Source organism: Hypomesus nipponensis, chromosome 18 (assembly GCF_054491055.1).
Source record: "Hypomesus nipponensis isolate SF chromosome 18, ASM5449105v1, whole genome shotgun sequence".
Classification (NCBI taxonomy): Eukaryota; Metazoa; Chordata; class Actinopteri; order Osmeriformes; family Osmeridae; genus Hypomesus; species Hypomesus nipponensis.
Window position 1 is genome coordinate 18,327,852 of NC_140378.1, and position 21,019 is coordinate 18,348,870.

Here is a 21,019-nt window from a genome sequence, read left to right on the forward strand (position 1 = left end):
TGGAGCTAGAAAGCTGACAAAAGTATCTGAATTTGAATATGAAAGATCTGAAATATTTGTGTGTCGAATTTCATAAAACTTAAATATTTAGCTGTTGAGTACATAATATCTGAATATGAAATATGTTTAAACAATAATAGGACAACAAACAAACAACTTACTTTCGTGATGAACGCACTCTTTCGACTAGGCTACTAAACAAAATTATAGATTACGAGTGTAAGAAATAAACCCAACCTTCATTCTCCATGTTTCTAACTGATTCATAACTAATACATTTACAAAGACGGTTTCTTATTGGCTGATACCCGCCAGCCTTTCTTATAAGTGGAGAAATGCTAAGTGTGTTGTTTGGATATTGATTATATCTGTTTTTTCATGCACTGAACGTGTCGAAATAGAGGGGTTATGTGAGCCATGGAAGTAATCAATAATGTGTTTATGATCTGCATTACAGTCGTATTCTTGTCTAATGATCTACCATAGCAACCATTCAGACTCAGATTGTCATCCTCTTTCCCTTGAAAGACAACTCCCCTCTCTGACTTTGAGAACCAGTCTTATAGACATTGATTAAAATAAGAAGACAGCAAATAAGTCATGCTAATAATTAATATTTGATAAATGGTAAACAAATAGTAAGACGGGCAATAATATATTTATAAAGAAAGCTTGAGATGGCTGCAAATGAGGCATGTGCACAATGTTTGGCATGTGTGCTTCAACTTTATATTTTCCCTTTACACAATGTATTGCTGTGTTCAAAGTGTTACAATCATTGTAAATCTAAACATATAGTTTTACTTTAGGGCTTTTACATCAAATGCCAATGACTGCATATTATACTGAAAATGGAACAGCAAAACTAATATTAACCATGGGTACATTAATAAGTAATTTCATGGATTATTTGTGAAATACAATTTGAAAATAGGATAATTCAAATGTACCAGGCTATAGTACGTAGGGCTATAATGCCCTTTTACACGTTGCACCTCAAAGAACAGAAATAGTTTTTGATGCAATACACACCTATTAATTAAAATCAAACGTGCGCAGGGGGAGAGATAGTGCGTGTACGTATCACGCCTGCGCCCCCTGCCATCACCCCTCCTCTTGTCAAACCACAGCCCGTTAGATGTGACTGAGAGTGCGTCGTTCATTGTTCGTTAACGCAGCACCGGACAGCCTTACAGACGCGGATCCATATCACCCTCAATTCCCTTGAATACGGTTGACCTTCTTTCTGCATTCGCCCGATATCGGAGACCACCATCATGACGAGCACTATATCAGGTACGACTCGTTCAAGGGGTGTGATAAGTGCTCGTGTTCTTGCTGATTTTGAGGACTATTTGGGTGTAGCCTGTGTCGGTGCACCATTACTGTACCTGTCCTTGTACAGTATTCACCCTTTCGCCGTTACATCTTTTAGGATTATAAATCTTTACGAACTATTGTTGTTTGCTCTATCGTATAAGAGATAACCTGGTGAATTTATTGTTTAGGCCTAAAATATTTTGCTGTATGTGGGTTGTTAAAAGCTTTGGTGAAGATGAGAGGGGCACTCCTTAAGTCAAAACGCTTAAGCTCCATATTATGCCAATTCATTGTTAGAAAGTGTGACAACAAAACGCTAAAACAACGCTAAGACCAAGTCGGACATTTTATGTGAGTTTAACTTTATAGCCCTTGATTTATATAGAATGGACAGAAATATTCGGATGATTATTTCACTGGCAACAAACTTTGCTTATAATAATTACTGATATAAGCATCTAAGGTCATTATGGGTGCGTGTGTGTGTTTGTTTGTTTTTTAATAAGAGGGCCTTTGTCTTAACTAATTAAATGATTTAATTTACATATGATGAAGTCACCAAGACATACAGCAACCTTTGGCAACTGTTCATGTCAGGATATGTGTAATTTCATTTATGGCTAATGCTATTAGGCCTCTGCCCCATGTACCGTAATGCTATTATACACACATCAACAACTGAAAAGCATATTACAGTAATCCTCCACCAACTGACACACTTCTTCCTCCCTACTGAAGTCACACTGAGCCTGCTAAAGCTGTAGAAATTGATTGTAATGGACTTGTCATTTTGCTACAGTGTAATACCATAATACCGTTTGTGTAAACATGGAATTGAGCTCTAATTTTTCATGCAGCAACCTTAACCATCCTATCCAGACTCCATTCAGCCACCAAATATTTACTTTTGCTTGATTGATTATACATTGGGAATAAAGCCCACCACAAGGTATCTTGAAAGATAGACACACAAGGCACACAAAGACCAGCTCAGGCACATTTAGATGTTTCTTCTGTGATGTGTGCTCTGGGCTGTGGGCTAGTCTGGTCCTATTAGCCCAAGCCACATGCGTCCTGGCTGCAGACACCCAGACATCAGACACATAAAACCTCCAGGGCCACCACCCTGTTCCCAGCACAGCTCAGCTGGAGGAGAGAGATGGGGGGGGAGAATGGGAGGGGGAGAGAGAGATAAAGAGAGAGAAAGAATGAATGAAAGAAAGAAAAGAAAGAAGGAAAGATTTGGAAGCAAGCAATTAGACAACACAAAGGAATATGATGCAGATATACCAGTAATGTTCAAATGGTGACACAACCCCATGCTGTGTCATTACTTAACTGGCAGACGGGGCCTTTATCTTAATGATCTGGAGTGGTTGTGTGTGTTTGTGTGTGTGTTTTTTGAGGTGAGTGTGTCTGTGTGTGTGTGTGTCTGTGTGTGTGTGTGTGTGTGTGGTGCTGTGGATCAATAATGCTGTGCAAGGAAAAGCCACACCCTAAGCAACAGATAGAACAAGGGGACACAACAGCAGTCCATGTGTTCGGCATGTGCCAGCACAGTTGGCATTTACAGAGGTCAGCTGCTCTCTGTGGGAAGACTGTTACAATAAATGGACCGTTGAACGTGAGAGGCAGAGAGATAAAAATTGAAATTTTCTCTGTGTTCGTTTTAGAATCCGTTTTTGCATCGGGTGGAAAGCCTTTCCTTTTAGTGAGGTGTCACTGTAGTTCACTTGTGGAAGACAAATAGCTGAGCTGAATGTGGAGGCCTCAGCAAAGCCTGTAGCTGATCAAATTATTCTTAGTTTTTCTTATCCAATATTGTCTTAATCAAGATGGATGGGGTTGGGTAAAAGGAGAAGAAAAGGTCACACGTTCTTTCAGAGCTGAGATGACCTGACCTTCACCCCCATTCTGCTCCAATCAATTATCTGGTTCCATTTGGATAGCTTTCTCTCGTTGGTCAGATCTGGACTGGACATGGACTGGGTGGTCCACCAGTGTGATATACATTGCAAAACCCATACCAAGGCTAGAGATTTAAATGTAGCATTTACAAATCTTTCAGATAAAGTATCATTTCTTATTGCCATAAAAAGAAACAAGCAAGGAACAAGTAATACAACTGGATTTTTTTTGTGTGCCCTTGAACATAGTTTTTTTGTTGTAATCTTGGTAGGTTTTCAGATTTTCCTCCTAGGTTCCCAGTGGGTTTGTACTAGTGTGCAAAATGTGCATGCGTGGTATCTTAGTCTTATCAAAGCCTGCTTTTAAAAGTTGGTTGTGTTCCCTTGTGAATGGGGAATAGTGCCTGTAGACTGGAAAGACTCCTGGAAGTCCTGTAAAGAAGATAAAAGTGGGAGCGGTGAAAGGATTGAGAGTTTACGGTGGAGAGATGTAGAAATAGAGATAAACAATGGAGCAGAGGCTAAAGGAATAACAGCCTTGGGGGGGGGGGGGGGAGTAGATGAGAGCGAAAGAGGGAGAGAAAGAAAGGATAAGAAGTGGGGGTTGGGGGGGTAGTGGGTGAGCCAAAGGAGAAATTATATTAAGATTTCATATCCGAGCATGATTTCAAGCGGGGGGCCTCAACCTAATTTCCCTAGTGACACCCAGTTAGTCAGACAGTGCAATTGAGAAGAAATATTAGGGTAACCGTAGGTGCAGTGTTATGGGTAAAGTAGGACACAAGCACAAAAGAAACACACAGACATTATCTTTTTCCTGCAGTTTAAACGATGACTTCTTTATGGGAAGTTCGATTTTCTTCCTGTCTTTTGTGAGTGTTCATCAGAAACTTAGACAATACAGTGTTATCCAATATGATTCAATGGATTTTTATTTGATAGCGTTATAAAGTTGGGCCGTGTTGTGTATAAGAAAATGAATATGACTGTTGAATCCTATTAGCAGGAACTAGTTCAGCTTGAATCAAGTACGTGGAAACAGTCAAATCATATCAGCCCGAGGCAGATCAAAATCAGTACAAACAAAGAATATCTGTGTTCCGATTTCTTAGCAGAAGTCCAAGTGTGCTGTTGTCACCTTTCCGTGGAAATTGGAAGGGAGGGTTAGATGCTATAGAGAAAGAGGAAAAACACACTCTTTAGAACCAATGGGATTCATTCACAGGTTCAGCACCACGGACAGCACCTGGGTCCACATGCAGACCAGACTGAACCTACTGTAGCATAATACGAATACAGCAGCTCCTTCTCTCCAGTGGTGAGTCTCCCTGAATCATCCCCACACGGACACACACAGCTGCATTGCAGTGCAGCTTGCCTAAGCGACGCAAAAGGTGGCCATTACCCCTAAGAGAGTCTGAGCAAAGATAGGTTTTGGGCTGCAGCCTGAGTCACGAATGGAGGTTTTCTAAAAAAGAACATTTTAATAATTTAGAACGCGCACCCAGTGTGGAAGAGCGTGTGTGCGCACAGCAGGAGATCGTTTGTGTGTGTGTGCTGTGTTGTTTGTGTGTATGTGTGTTTGTATGCGTGTATATGTGTGTATGTGTGTGCTTGTATGTGTGTGTGTGTTCAGGTGTGAAGGGACTCAAATAGTATGCAGAAATATGGTAATATCGTCCTTTTTTGTGCGGCATACAATGTTTTTATGTGAAAGCCTTTGTGGGTGTATGCGTGTCTGTGTGCTTGTACCCAAATGGATTGCTGTAGAGGATGGGGGCTGGAGTTGACAGTGTGCTTCTCAATTATTTAGTACATGACTGAGCAAAACCTTAAGACTGAGATTACCCCAGTGGCCCAAACACTAGCCAGCAGCCTTGTGGTAGAGAACGTGTGTGTGTGTGTGTGCATGTGTGTGTGTGTGAGACTGTACCCAAACTCCTATACTCCTTTCAGACAGGAAGTAGAATTCTGAGTGTCCCTACCAAAGAGATGTGAATGGGAGGAAATGTGTTTTTAGAGAGAGAGAACTGGAGAAGGATGGAGAAAGAGAGAGATTAAGACAGAGGGATGGAGAGAGAGAGAAGGATGGAGAGAGAGAGAGAGAGATAAGGATGGAGAGAGATGGTGATAGAGACGAATGGAGAGAGAGAGGGATGGAGAGAGAGAGAGGGGTGGAGAGAGGGATATAGAGAGAAAGGGATGGAGAGAGAGGGATAGAGGGAGGAGGGCCCCCTGCTGTGGCAAAGATGTCTCCACACCGCAGGAGGCCACAGACCGTCTCCTGAATATAGAACTGTCATGTAGTATATGTCTGGGGGCCAGGGCATTTCCAGACACTTCGCTCCCCTCTTTCTCTCTCCCTCGTTCTACTCTATCTTCTTACTGCATCTTCTCTTTGTCTGATTTTTTAAAATCTCTGTTGTTGTCTCCCTATCTCTGCTATTCTCTCTCTCCCTCCTATTCTCTCTCTCACCCCCCACCCCCCCCACCATTACATCTGTACTTTGTCCAGATATCAAACAGAATAAAACAGGAAGATGTAGTGTAAAGGTGGAGGGTAGATGCCAACCGTAGCATGTCAGAATAATAAAACTCAACTTTCATGTTTGCAACTTACACCGCACCCAAAATGATCAGGCAATTGAATCAAACAGGAAACATAACGAGCAATGAAAAACAAGTAATGAAAAATATTGAGTCTTTCACAAATAGAGCAGACTGCCAAATTCATTCATCCGAAGTACCACAGGTGCTTGAGGGTGATAGACTGTTTATCTCTGTAGAAGGAAGGACATCTTTAGATGAACATTGATCTTCAAGAGGAAGCAGTACTTCTGTGGGCCAGTAGTCTAGACATGCACAGTCCCTATCTTCATTACCATAATAGATACTTCAGTAAAATCCTATAACACTGTAAAATGCTAAATGCAGAAGGGGGGAAGTACATTTAAATGTAATGTTTGTGTGAAACTTTTCAGCTTAGGTATTTGGATGAAGCCTAAGACCTGCAGGCATTTCCTCTCAAACATGAGAGGTAGCTGAGAACATGACACTTACATAACTGAAACTTCGGTTTGAGGGTTGTTGCATTGCTTGGCACGGCACCCGGCTAAACCATGGCAGGCAACCATGTGAGGACAAGGAGTGGAGGGGGGAGAATAAAACCACACAGATAAATACTGCATGATATGCGTCTGCAGGGTTTTGAGGCAAAGATCGACATTTTGATTTTAAAAATAGCCCCTTTTGTCCGTGCGGAACGTTCAGAGGTTACTCTAATGTTCTGTATGTAATTGTGGATATTGTGAGCTGCTTTGTTGCTTGAATTGGGTTTGGTGGAGTTTTTCCTACGTTATAATTTTAGTTGTTGCTGTTGAGGATATTAAACAGCACAGCAGTCAATATGGTCGACACCCATTTAGTTTCTTTCCTTTGTCCTCTGTGGCATAAGAACATGGCTTTTGTCATTGTTAAGTGGACATTTTCCACTGCCAAATCGGAAAAATGCCGGAAAACCCTAACCATTTGAATTCACTGTGGCACTGGGTTCATGTGTGTGTGACTAATCAGTGACCTCCTGTTTTTCCTCCCCCAAATCCTCAATAAAAGCCTCTTGACTAGCAAATCCACACAGCCCTGCTTTGCTGATAGCCTCTCGTCTCTCAGATAGCGTGAAGCCTGACCTTTTACCAACACAATACTAATTAGAGCTGTATTGATTGACTCTGATCTTCAGGCATGGTCTTTCCTCTTGTGGCTGTTAAAGGATTTGGGGTGCAAACGAGAGATAGGACACATATTAGACCGTGAGCCAAAATGTCAAAGAGTCCTTTGTGTAGATTGTTTTGAAGGGGAAAAAGTGTTGAACATTTTCTCAATTTCATACACACACACACACACACACCCCACACACACACCTTTATTGACACAGAATATGTTTTTCCTCACAGAGTTTATATGTCTCTTTTGAGTGTAGACCATAAATCATCTGCCTCGTGCATTGCACCACTCTGCTCTTGTGCAGTAAAAAAAAAACGTGCTGAGGGTGATAAAACTAGTGTGTTGGCAGGTACAGTAATGCAATTGAGCCGGTAACTCCATTTATAGTAAAACTGCCATTGCTGCACTATCACATTTTTCTCAGCAGCACCTTACAACTAAACAAACTACACAACATATGGTGGGCCACTGCATATCACAAACTGTTGTTTACTGTATGTCCATAACCGCATAGACCTTTTTGGATGAACGTTTTAGACTTTTGTACGCTTTAATAGCCTCCCTACTGTAAACGCATTCACTCTCTCTACCAAAAAGTGGTAGACATCGTTGTAGGTTACCCCAGGTATCAATTTAAGATCTATCGGGGGAAAAACCAACATGATAATTTGATTCTAGTGGGTCGGGCAGGGAACACGATTTAGAATTTAATTTCCTTATGTATCGCTGCTTTTCACACCAGTTAATGTGGGCTATTGTAATATGCGCTAGTCATGATAATCGATGGAGATGACGATAGCGTAGCTAGCGACTAATGTACGGAACGCACTAGCTGGATGCAGTTCAGGGCCTTACGTTCTAAACTGATCTGTTTACGGTTTACGTTCCAAAAAAAAATATATTGTTCCGGGGAGTTGCCATGGCCACAAAAGAATATAGTGGAAATGCAGAAATACTGTTAATGCTGTAGTCTGTAGTATCATTACATTCTCTCTCTTTCCCTTTCTCTCCTGTAATGTGTTCTGCCAGCCTACACAGAGAAGATCAAGGAGATGTCCATGATGTCCCTCATCTGTTCCTGTCTATACCCTCAGCCCATCCCCACCGCTGAGTACCAGTTTGGAGGTTAGTGATGCTTTGGTAATCACAGACATCACTGCCATAACTGCAGGTCATCACAGTCAAGTCTCACAGACCTTCAGTCACTGCGCTGTGTGGGTCTTGCTGTATGAAGACGAGTTATTTATGCGTACTAACAGATATGGAGGTTAAGCCCATCAACAAGCGACTGTCTGGACAGTCCTTTGAGGTGATCCTGAAGTCGCCCACCGACCTGTCTCCAGACAAGCCCAGTCCCCTGGCCTCTCCCCCTAGGAAGAAGGACATCTCTCTGGATGAGCTGCAGAGGAGGCTGGAGGCAGCCGAAGAGAGAAGGAAGGTAACAAGTACTAACAATCTTTTGGATAGATCGAAGCGTAGAGAATGAAAAGGATGGGAAGGGATAGATGAATCATTAAAGTGGAGCGTACGTGAAGCATAGAAATAGGGTTGGATGGAGAAAAAAAGAAGAAAATTATGGATGATTAAAAAACAAATTCCACCCACATCCCCTCTCGTGCAGATATTTAAATATCTATTCTATTGTAAAACCACAGCTGTCACACATGAATGGACCAGAAAAACGAGAGCGCGAGACACCTTTCAGTCAAAATGAAATCCTTAACATCGCTCACCATGGCAATTACTAATAACTGCCTTCACTCCCCCACAATATTAAATTCTGAGGATTTTCCGAACATGTTTCATTACTTTGCCTTTCTCTGTGGTATACCAGTATTTCCACCTCGCCAGAACCACTGAACACCAATTACCATCACTGGGTGACAACTGCTTGACTGGCTGGCTGGTTTTCAAACAGCCTGAGCTGCATGTCATTGGGTGCTCAGGGGGAAAAGGCTGTCATGAATAAGGAAGGCTTGTCATTACTGTCGTACCGTGGAGAGGAAAGACTGTGAGTGGAAGTCAAGGGACAACACAAGGCAGACCAAGCAGAATTTGTTTCAGTAAAAAGTAAATACAAATTGTGAATTATAATTCAGTATTTTTAGGTAAGGGATATTAACTGTATGATGTATGAATGTACACTATACAGATAAACAGTGTGCTCCTAAAGTATCTCTTTTGTTTCTTATGAGTTAGATATAATTCCAGATTTATTTATGATATTATCTTTCTGCAATATTCAATCCTCGATGTGACCCAGATTCCTACGCAAGTCCTCTAATGATGTAGCCTAATCTGCATTTTAAGCATCCCCCTGTGTGTGTGTGTGTGTGTGTTCTCCAGTCTCAGGAGGCCCAGGTTCTGAGACAGCTGGCTGAGCGGAGGGAACACGAGCGAGAGGTTCTGCACAAGGCCCTGGAGGAGAACAATAACTTTAGCAAGATGGCCGAAGAGAAGCTCAACCACAAAATGGAGGTGATCACCCAGAACCGTGAGGCATACCTGAACTCCATGAAGCAAAGGCTTCGTGAAAAGGTGAGGGGAAGCGTTGTCAGTTTGTATTACTCTTACTGTCCTTCTTAAAAATAATGAGTTTTCCTGGGAGTTTTTTCTTGTCTTCCTTGAGGGTTTAGGTTGATTTAGGTGCAGTTCTATGGGCATGTGTGAAGCTCTTTTTGACATTGTGTGTAAACAAATAAGATTTGATATAATTCTTCACCCTCGACCCTCCTTTTTTCCTTCCTCTGGTTTATCACAATCGTGCTTCGCCTATTTTCCCTCTCGATGAATGCAAGGCTGTGACTATTAAAGTATGTCTCTTCGAAATGAGAAGGTGTTTTCTTCTGTGACATGTTTTTGATTGTTTTCTTCAGGAGAGGCATGCTGAGGAAGTTCGCCGGAACAAGGAGCTTCAAGCCGATCTCTCCGGATAAAAAGGCTTTCCTGCAGGAATCCCTTGTGTGAAGTGTGTTTTTAGCGAGGAATAACTTTTTTTAACACCTGTGTGTCAAATGCCATGATTTAGCTCTGCATCCTGCAAACTCATCTGTCATTTAATAGAGGAACAAGTTTACTCACAAGATATTACATAACTGTCATAGTGCATTTTACAACACTTCCGTCTACTGTATAATGTTTCTTCACAAAACTTACAACAATGCCACAGGCTTTTCAACCATTAGATTTTCACGGTTTATTATGGTCAGAACGAAGTTAAGTGGTTGGAATCTGAAATCTGCTTGTGCACGCATGCACACACATCCACATACATATGCAAACACACATCATTCACACAAACCCAACCATGTGAGAACTGCACACAGACATACTATACTGACCTGCATCGCTTCTACATACATACGGCATGGATTGTTGATAGGGATTCTCTGTGTTGATCTAACTGTGTAACAGACTAATAAAATTCAAGTGTAATGAATGTTGTCATTATTCTTAAGGGGGTGTGTCATAAATCCCTTCAATTGACATGTTCCCTTTAGAACCCAGGCAAAAAAATATAAAAAGTATACTTACAAAGTATAAGTACAAAGTACATACTTGCACATATCAAAGTTGCCAATAAGTATGAAAGTACAACATGTGTACTTTTTAAGTAGGTTATGCTTCCAATTGTGTGCAAAAAGATTACTGAACATTTTTAAGAATTACATTTAAAACCATTAAATTAGATTTAAGTGTAGTCTACTCCTTCAGTTTGGGAAGTTATTCAATAATTTTTTAGTCTGCTGTATTGCAGGCATGGTTAAGGAATCGGGCTAGTAATCTGAAGGTCGCCAGTTCGATTCCCGGCCGTGACAAAATGACGTTGCGTCCTTGGGCAAGGCACTTCACCCTACTTGTCTCGGGGAAATGGCCCTGTACTTAATGTGAGTCGCTCTGGATAAGAGCGTCTGCTAAATGACAAAATGTACATAACTGTAAATAACTGTTGATCACATCCGGTGCTTTCAGAGAACATCGCCATGCAAGTCACAAGGGGCAAGCTGTACATTGAAAGTGCGCCTGCACTGCATTATGCTGTAGCTTCTGCTGACACACGACTGACGCTGTTCTCTGACACATGTATGGGCAGTATGTAACTCACAATACGATATTTCCAGTGTCAAACTAGTCACTAGTTTTGAATTGCCAAACCCACACACAAGCTCAATAGTTTTAAAGTGGTTAAAGACGTCTAGGACTACCATACCCTATATAGGGTCATTCATCTCTATAATCCCTAAATGTTAAATTGACCTTCTTTTGCCAAAGTGATATTTTAAAATAATTACAGCACTACCACCTCCAACTTTAAAAAAAAATATATTATTATTTGTATTGTTTATAATTATCTTAACACTCGGAGGGTTTGGGTGGCTGAAGAGTTCATCACAGATAAGGATCATGCGACTGCGCCAGAGCAACACTCGACGCTCGTGAACAAACCCCATTAGCCTTTGCTGTAATGCGAATAGCTAACACTAGCTAGCCATACCATAGCCACAACTGCGCAGGAGAACATAGACAGCAACCACTGCACCAACGAGTTACTTTTGAGATCACAAACCGAAAGGTAAGATGAACAATAGAGTGTATACGTAACTACCTTTTAGCAAGTTGTAAGTTAGCTACAGTACTTCATAGTCTAATCAACATTATAGTTTGAGAGGGTCTGCAGCAGGTTAGCTAACCAGTAGGTAGCTACAGATAAACAGTGCACGCACGCCACGATCGCCCCCGTCGTCGTAACGACGTGCGTGCTCGTTAAAGATTACGCTATTTTATACCAAACGACTTAACGTTACGTAGCCAGCTAGCAAAGCTAAACGCCGTTAGCCTTATTTTTCTGACACCGTGACTTTATGGTTGTGAATCATACAAGTAGCGCTAGCCGCTTACGTTAGCTACTCGGTTGTACTAGCCCATGTTCTAACAGGACCATCGAGGTATAAATTAGGGCCCGGGGACACGAATCAGTCAATGGCTGGGATATATTGCTAGGGAGCTTGAAGTTGTTGGCATGGTTCGCCAGCATCAAGCTCACAGAGCAAAGCTGTTTGCCGCATATTGTACATTGATTTATCCTATCCCGGTAGCCTAATAGCAAGCTATTGGCTTCGCATCGGCAGAACATATCTCTTTTTGCTATGTTGTAGACACAAAAAACAACACTCAACACCTCATAATGCCAATGAAAACATTCTTTGACGTGGTTATTGAGTTTCATTTTAAACAAAATGGTGGATTATCCAGATTACTTAAATGTACAGACTCTTTGATATAACACTCCATATTTAACAACATCCTGTCTCTTACCACCCGTGACAACTTAATTCCACATGTGGCAAAATAAAGAAATTGCTAGTTATTTTAAACCCACTTGGCTACAAAAGGCCACACTTTTGACCTGGTAACCCGTCACTGTAAAATTCAACCAATAAAGTCTAATGACCCCTTTACCAGTGTTCACAAGATGTCAGCAGAACATATATATATATATATATATATATATATATATATATAGTAGTACTGCAACCAAGTGTGATGGAAGATTTCCATTCTTCCGTTCCGACTATGCATTTGCTTATTAGTGTTCCAGGGCCTGTAGGTCAGATCCTGCCCATGGCAACGTCGGAGATGCATGTGGAGGAGGTGGTAGTCGTGACAACCCCTGATGGGGTAGGTGAGGCGGCCACCTCAGTGGATGATCTGAAAACCGTGCTGGTGGATGTAGATCTGACCCATGCAGGGTGAGCTTGACACACACACACACACAGGCATTTTCTACCACAAGGCTGTTACCGAGCTAGGATACTGGGGTAATCTCAGTCTGTTAAGGATTTTGCTTGGTCACAGATGCAAGCCTGCTTCTAGACTCAGCTTTGCACCCTTTCTCACATGCAGTACATGCACGCCTACAATAAGGTCCTAGTAAACCAAAACCTGTGATTGATTGTGAGGTGGGAACAAGCATAGTCAGTCTCGTAATGGGCTGAAATGAGCCATGTTTTGTGTTGTAATCTTGTGTCACACAGGGAAGGAGAAGTTCTTGCAGATGGGAGCATGGAATCAGAAACGGAAGCCAGTACAGATGCACTGTCAAAGGAGGCAGTCATAGGTAACGTGTGACACATTCTGTAGAGGGACGTTTCTCTCATAACGTCACTCGACAGGGGCATATGTTTGTTGTCAAATGTGGGTGCGACATAATTTTTTTGGGGGGAGGGGGGGCAGTTTTGCTGTTTTCAGTGAATGGGATGTGTTCCACCCATGTATAATGAAACCTTCACCCCTGCTACTCATGGTGGAAGTTAAAGGGACAGGGCATTATGAGTGTGTGTATCATTGACCGGATGTCTGTTTGAACAGTAAAAATGTCAGAGGAAGTGGATGTGGAGGCTGACATCATTTACCCCGTCACCTGTGGCGACGTGAAGGCCACCCTGGTCTGGAGGAAGTTTGTTTGTCCTGGCATCAACATCAAATGCGTTCAAGTGCGTACGTTCGCATACCGGTCTGAATGATTTGGACGTCATGAAGCAGGAAATATTCTCATTATGAAGCCACGGAGGTCTGTCTGACCTCTCAGAGCTCTTTGTTTGTTTGCTTGTTTGATGTTTTTATTGATCTGTTTTCCAGTTCAATGAGCACCTAATCAGCCCAAAGGAGTTTGTATCTCTGGCCGGGAAATCCACGCTCAAGGACTGGAAAAGAGCCATCCGCTTAAATGGAACTATGCTCAGGTGTGGAGCTCTGAAGCATTTAACGTGTGTGTATATACAAACTGAAAGATGTGCATTGATGAAAAGTGTATATTATGTACATTATGATAAGTGGCATACCTGTACATTTTAACAGGTGTTGTTTAACATTTTCAAACGGCAGTTCACAAATGCTTCACAAGGTGGCACTGTCACACAACACATGAAAAAGATGGACCTTGATCCCGATTTCTAGGATTGTAGGAAGGCCTGCAGTAAGACTCTTGCTGTCTGTCAGGATCTTGACCTGTAATCCTGTAACCTCCTCAGGAAAATCATGGACTCAGGTGAGCTGGACTTCTACCAGCATTCTAAGGTGTGTTCGAACACCTGCCGCAGTACCAAGATTGACCTGGTGGGTACCCGAGTGTCCATCAGCAGCCAACAGTCTACTGAATTCATCCCCGTCACTCCCTCCACGACAGATGGTAAACTCATTCATTGATTATAACACTGAATTATATAAATTGGAAAATTAATGATTTAAACAATTAGTTCTGTTCAATTCATACGTGAATTGAGCAAAATGTCACACACGCGACGCAATTTCTCCCCGTCATTTATCTCTGCAGACCCCATGAAGTCAATGTAAAGTAAGTTCATTATAGATGAGTAACCTGTGCTCTGCTGTTTGCTCCAGTGAATGGCTCCCCTGCAGCTTTCCCAGCAGAAGCAGTGGAGGAGAGCACAGAGTGGGTGACTGCTATAGGAGGTGAGCTGGACCTTCAACCTCCAGAAGACTAAAGCTCTCCATATTCTGGGTTGTCAACGAGGACACTGAATGAATGAAAACCTTTATTGTGCCGAGGGGCAATTTGTTCTTTACCCAGAGCTTTAAAAACAGAGATACATTCAACACTGCAGACAGGACAGTACAGTGGACATAACACAATTATTAAAAAGCAAAGCACTGTACGGGGTTTCCAACAGAAAATGTGTTTGTTAAAGCGGTAGGGTGGGGTTTGCTGTCAGACCGGGAGGGGGGGGCTAGTTTGTGCGATAGACTAATGCGTTCTACAGAGAAGGGAGACTGGCGTTTTGGAATGGAAAGGAGAAAACAGGACGGAGTAACACGGCGGATATCGCTCCAACAAAAAAAAAAACGTCGACAACGTAGTGAAGGCGGCAGGCGTGTGTTTCCTAGGCGGCCCGCCTTAACTGAACAGTGCTGCGGGAAACCCTGCTGTATTCCAACGGTTGCAATGATTCCGATTTTGACGTTGTTTCCTGTCAACTCAGACCTGGAACAGTCCTCTGTTCAGAATCAAAACAGGCAACGGACTCTACTGTGTTGTGTCTCTGTGCTAGCCAAAAGCGCTAATGTCTCTAGCATGTGTATTAGCTCTGGAGCTGATCTGAGGATTGTCTAATAAGAGTGTTGGTGTCCACCAGAGGACTCTGTCACCTTCTGGCGTGGGCTGAAGGAGGCCGGCCTTCTGGAGGAGGTGGTGGAGGACTTCCAGAACGAGATCCAGGAGGTACTGAAAGGCATGCAGGAGCGGGTGGCCGAACCTCCGCTGCAGGTCAAAGGTCAGTTGTGTGTGTGTGTGCACGTTCCCAAACATAAATCCTTTTCTTCATCCACATTAGCTAGAGAGACAACGCATCTTTCTGTGTGTGAAAACAGACAGTCAACCTATCTGACTTCAGATTGTCTCTCTCAATCATGTCTTTGTCCAGATGCTGTGCTGCTTAACAACATAGTGCAGAACTTTGGAATGCTGGAACTCGTTAAGAAGGTTCTGGCGAGTCACAAAAGCCAGATGGATCGGTACAGAGAACAGTACACACGCAGCCTCGCTGGTGAGTCAGACATTCATTAACAGACGACATTTTCCTCTGCTTGGTGTGTAAGACAAGTCAACATATGCTTTACAGGAAGTGAGAGTAAAGATCAGTTCATCAAGTTCTGACTTAAAGCTTGACTTATCTTAAAGATGCTGTAAAATGGAATTGAAAATGTGTTTTAAGTTCATCACACCACAGAAGAATGTGTTGTTAACTACTCATCCAAATTTGAATGGAAAAAAAACACAGACAAGTATGTTAAATTAGGCTTTGAAATCGTGAGAAAAATCAGCAGTCTTCTCTGCTTGAGACTGGGGGGGGGGCATGTCGCCTGAAGGAGCTGAATCTCCGCCCCCTTCAATTTATTGAATTTAGCAACAACAGCAACACTAGCTAAATCAATTGCAGATATCAGAACAGACTTACCCGCAGTAGTTTTAGGTATAAATGACATTGTCTTTGCATCGTACCAGCTGAGTTTTGGCTCCGCTTATACAAAACCTGAGCTGAAAACGGAGGAGAAACTGTTCAACGGCCTAACTCCACATTTCAGTGCAACAAAGTTTTTGCACTTTGCACATGCTTTCAGGAACTCATTTCACACGTATATAATGTACTGAGAAGCAAATCAAGGAATTTGCTTTAAACTTGGCAATCTTATGTCATTCGGTATACATTCTGAGAACACCCACACAGTATTATGAGCAATAAAAAAAAATATTTTCAACGTGAGTTCTGACCCTCCTCTCTCTCCGTAGCCTTGGAGCAGCAGTGCGATGAGCACAGGAAACGTGCCAAAGAGCTGAAGAGTAAATCTCAACACCTCAACAACGTCCTGATGACCCTCGCCCCGGTGCCCGCCCCTCCCACCCCCAAGCGCCCACGCCTCACCCGGGCCGTATCGGGCCCCGCGGCCGTCAACGCCGCCCCCAGCCCCCACCCCCAGATCACCCTGCCCCTCTCCCAGCTGGCAGGCCTACCCCTGGGTAAGGTGCTCACCATGGCGGGCGCCCAGAGCGGCGCCACCCCGCTGGGGAGCTACACGGTACTGACGTCTCCCGGGGGCACGGCCGAACTGGCGCCCGACGCCTCGAACCTGACGGTGCTTTCCACCGCGGCGTCCGTCCAGGAAGGCACCGCTAACTTCGTCAAGGTGCTGGGCCCGCAGTACCAGCTCATCACGCTGCCCGCCTCGCTGGGCGCTACCCTGCAAGGGCTGACCTGCACGCAGCAGGGCACGGTGGTGGCTCTGCCGGTCGGCAACGACAACTTGACGACCGCGGCGTTGGAGGGGCAGCAGGTGGACATCCAGATCGAGGACCGGGCGGAGGAGGAGGTGCCGGGGGTCGAGGTGGAGGAGGCGCCGGTGGAAGAGGAGCAGTGAGGAGAAACGGAGAACCCAGACCCCCTCGCGCCCGGCGACCTCCCCACATTTGCTTTCCACAGGGATGAAGACTTCATTAGGTTAGGAGCCTTGCTGTGCCACAGTATGTTTGGGAAAAAGAAGTGCACTTCTAGCGCTGGTTAAGTGCTTATGCAGCTTTGAACTGTCATGTTGTGATTTTCTATCCAACTCGTGAAGATGACCGCAAGATATGTACCACTGTGTGGACATGACCTGCCACTGAAAGCAAAAATGCGTGTGTGTGTGTGTGTGTGTGTGTGTGTGTGAAGATATAAATCTACTGAGCATTTGTATTATTAGTTGTATGGCAGGATAGAATGTTCATTGCAATGTAAGTTTGAGGTTTTTTCAAGGTTAATTATTTTGATCTGTTGAAAATTTATGAAGATTTTCTCAGGTGTCCATACTGCTTTAAGGATTAATATTGCATTAAAATGACTGATGTAAGAATTCAGATAAATTAAATGTGTAATGTAGATTTTTGTTCAATATTGAATATATTTCACCTATTGTCTTTTGGCTTATGTGGAGATTGACACATATTTTGTACATTTTGTTAATAAATTGTCATTTGTAAGGTTTGTAATTTGATAATGTTGTATAGCCTTCATTGTTTTAATGTAGAACATGGTTTAGAATAATTGAATTAGAGGTTTAGAAAGCATTAGATTCAATGGAACCGTCAATAGCAGACTAACGACTTTGTAGCCTCACTTTTCCACAAGATGGTGCTCATAGGCTTTCTGATACCCATAAAGCAAAAAAAGTGACTGTAAAAAAAAAAAAGAAGATTCTACAGTTATTTGAAGGTGCAAATATATTACTCTGGTTTTGAACCCAGATTCTGGTATGGTATGCGTTTTGCTAAATGTATGTTTGTGTGCGTGCAGTTTTCGTTGTGTGTGTCGCAGTTCTTTCAAGCTAGGCTATATAATTTTCTCAGTCAGAGACACAAACATATTTTTCTTGCCACTTTGACAAATAAAGTAGTTGCTTTTATTAATGATTTTATTAAACAAGCATATTATATAAATAATATTTCGCTAATAACACACAACTTTTAACATTTAGTCACTGGTAAGTCCGTCACACAGTAGGCGTTCAAAACATGACTGACACAAGCAGGTACAGGACTTTGATTAACAGACATGGAATCTGCCGCAATGATGTGCAACCAGGTAAGCGAAATTGGCAGCACACATACGGATACTATCGGATTATGGCAAGAATTCAAGTGAATCTGCGGAATAAGTTCTTTACGTCATCCTGCATGACGGCCTCACCGTTTATCTATAGCCCCAAGTCGTCATAGGAACTAGGCTCCTCATCTGAACGGACGGATATTTTGAAATGGCGACGTAGAAAGCCGCCGTACCTCTTCTGGTTGTCCCATTTCAAGTTGTTCAACTTTGGACGAATTCTCCGCATGAACCCACCATACCTCTTCTGTAGCTCTCCTTGTCTTCCTTCCTCCATTGAGTTACTCCTTTTTGGGCCAAATTTGCGTAAAAACCCACCATAACGTTTAACTTCATTAATTGCGTCGTCATCATTGTATACCCCTTTTTCGTTCTCAGATGCTAAACTCCCGCCCTGGTCGTCCTCAGAAAACTCCGACAGGTCTCTTTCAGCAAATTTCTCTAGCAAGTCCTCGTATTTCTTGGGGAATGCTCCTTTAAAAACGGCATTTTCACGCCAAGGAGATGTAAATATTTTGTTTTTGTTCTTATCGATTCTTTTAATGAATCCCCCATACCGCTTGACTTTATTTGCGACTTCCTCCTCTTCTCCCTGTGGTGCGCTCCTTGCACCGGTATCTTCGCTGAATTCCGTCAAATCCACAGCGCGTGCCTGTAGAATCTTCCCACACTTTTCTAATTCGTCACTGTTCAGTAGAGTGGCCTCACACTCCAAGGTACAAGTCTATAAAAGAATAATAGAACATGAAAGCGACATGTACTTATTTGGCATGCAAACACATTTTAGAGAAGGTAAATATAAAAAATATATTTTACGCACAGTTTACGCACAGTTTTAACTCACATGTAGTAGCAAAAAGAATAAAATTGAATCTGTGTCATTTAATCGTTGTTCCTCACTATGTGTACTGACGCGAGCGAAATGCGAATATTACCATATCTGACATGAGACTAGCTTAGAACCTTCTTGACTCTCCCTCGCTTTCAATCGCCAGGAGCGGTTTCCGTGGTGCTGAATATTGAGCCGTTGTCCACATGGCTCGCAACTCCGCTAGCTCAATTACAATGTACTGCCATTTAACAGAACTACTCTACAACTACAACTAAGGATTGTCGTGTTCAGTGCTTTCTGTTGTTACTTTGAATTGGAGATGAACGAGCTTTAATGTCTAAATTGTGATTCTTACCAAACTGCTGATAGGCTCTTCTGTGTTGAAGATTTCTTGTGCGCATTTCAGACATTGGGACGTGCAATCTGCTTGGATGGAAGATGACAAGCTGAGTATCAGCACCAGGGCATACCACTCCATTCTTGGCAAAAACAGTCCCTGAAAAGTAAGCAAAAAAAGAAAAGAAAAATGACGTTAGCTTACTTTTCTTGCGTATACAACTAGCCTACTGTACCCTGGTCGTAATATCATCAAACAATAACTGATATATATATTCCAGTCCCCATTCAATCAGATAATAGGCTATATGTTTGTCCATTCATTAAGTCTTAATTATTATTATTATTTTTGTGTTTCCTGCCTGTCTTTCTAATGCGCTAATGGTTTGTCAGTAGTCAATTTCGCATAATGAACTTCTGAGTGTTTCGTTGTTAAAGTTTGAAAGCCTACCAAATAAATGGGAAAATACCTTATGTACAATTGAATGGTCAATAGCATAGAATTTCCTACTATTTGTAACGACCAGTTAATGGACCCTATACATCCCAAGTTTGCAAAAGAATAAATGCGAAATTTGAATAATTATTTTAGAATTACCTCAACAATGATGAAGAATTAGTTCAACCCTGGCGCATAGATGTGGAGCTGTGAGAAGGCGCGTGAGACCATTCGCAGAAGGATGAATGGCCCTCCAACTGTAGTTTGTTTCTTTTGCCTGGCTCCTCGCCTTTCTTTTTATTGACGGAGACTTCGTCGTGTCACTGGGGCACATCAGAGTAGCTTCCATAAACTGGCCAATGGGAGACAAATACTGCGCAAATAGTCTCACTCGTACCCGTCACCGCCTCCTCCCTCTCTATCTGTTTCACGCCCACACAACATTCGTTTATCAGAAACCTGGCAATTTCACTGAACATAAATGTACACACACACATGTTCATGTGGATAATTTGTAGGGAAGAGTCTAAGAATTCTACTGAAAGTATGGACTACTTTAGTCATGTCCTGTGTATAATGAAACCCATAAAGTGTGTCAAGATTTGTGAATTATGGATGAAATCACAATGAAATGGAGTCTAACTGAACGTGAAGGCAGTTGAAAAGCCTATGGTTGGCTCCTTCTATATGAATACAGGAAAACCTTGAAGTTGCAACCAAGGTAACACACACAAACAGCACAATGCACACTCACAATGAGCCAGTGGATATTTTAATAAATAGCTTCATAAAGACATCCCCTTTATTCAATGCTTATCATAGTTAATAAGGGTTACCCACATGGCAAGTTGTCTTGTCCATTACCTGTTCATCAAGGCCTAAGGCCTAGTTTCCCGGCAGAACTTTTAACTGGTAAAATGGTTCTATTTGTAAAATGTCTACTTAATAATGTATATCTGTCTAGACCCTGGATCTAACCCCGTGAGAAGAACAGACTGCCATGTCACAAAGCACCCTAAACTGGTCCCATTACTAACCCTAACCACAAGTGTACAAAAAGAACATATCAGCAAAAGCTTCTTGAAAACGAATTAAAATAGTTGTAGAACAATGTGTTTGAACTCTAAAACGCATGTTGTACAAAATGGGTTTTAGAGTTCACACGTAAGTGGACAAAGTAGTTATTACAAAGTGCATTTGTCATCCCTTTTTTCCTTCCTTCCTTCCTTCCTTCCTTCCTTCCTTCCTTCCTTCCTTCCTTCCTTCCTTCCTTCCTCCTTTTGTCCCAAGTGTATGTTTCATGGTATTG

At 42.4% G+C, this 21,019-nt stretch overlaps 3 protein-coding genes across 3 annotated transcripts; 2 read left to right on the forward strand and 1 right to left on the reverse strand.

Annotated features, from left to right (window-relative positions):
- The first annotated feature begins 1,140 nt into the window (after positions 1–1,140).
- On the forward strand, positions 1,141–10,377 carry stmn3 (stathmin-like 3). The gene is made up of 5 exons (XM_084679915.1): positions 1,141–1,296; positions 7,980–8,075; positions 8,210–8,388; positions 9,297–9,488; positions 9,827–10,377. Exons 1-5 carry the CDS (start codon positions 1,278–1,280, stop codon positions 9,884–9,886), a joined length of 546 nt encoding a protein of 181 aa, XP_084536041.1. The 5' UTR covers positions 1,141–1,277; the 3' UTR covers positions 9,887–10,377.
- A 1,005-nt stretch (positions 10,378–11,382) lies between these two features.
- Positions 11,383–17,485, forward strand: gmeb2 (glucocorticoid modulatory element binding protein 2). Its single transcript, XM_084681409.1, has 10 exons — positions 11,383–11,523; positions 12,542–12,700; positions 12,986–13,068; positions 13,320–13,444; positions 13,590–13,693; positions 13,982–14,139; positions 14,352–14,423; positions 15,104–15,241; positions 15,392–15,514; positions 16,258–17,485. Exons 2-10 carry the CDS (start codon positions 12,573–12,575, stop codon positions 16,881–16,883), a joined length of 1,557 nt encoding a protein of 518 aa, XP_084537535.1. The 5' UTR covers positions 11,383–11,523; positions 12,542–12,572; the 3' UTR covers positions 16,884–17,485.
- Positions 17,486–17,894: 409 nt separating this feature from the next.
- Positions 17,895–19,954, reverse strand: pdyn (prodynorphin). The gene is made up of 3 exons (XM_084680417.1): positions 19,870–19,954; positions 19,291–19,431; positions 17,895–18,827 (listed from the first exon to the last, which is right to left on the reverse strand). The coding sequence occupies exons 2-3, from the start codon at positions 19,411–19,413 to the stop codon at positions 18,195–18,197; spliced, it is 756 nt and encodes a 251-aa protein (XP_084536543.1). The 5' UTR covers positions 19,414–19,431; positions 19,870–19,954; the 3' UTR covers positions 17,895–18,194.
- Between the last annotated feature and the right edge of the window lie 1,065 nt (positions 19,955–21,019).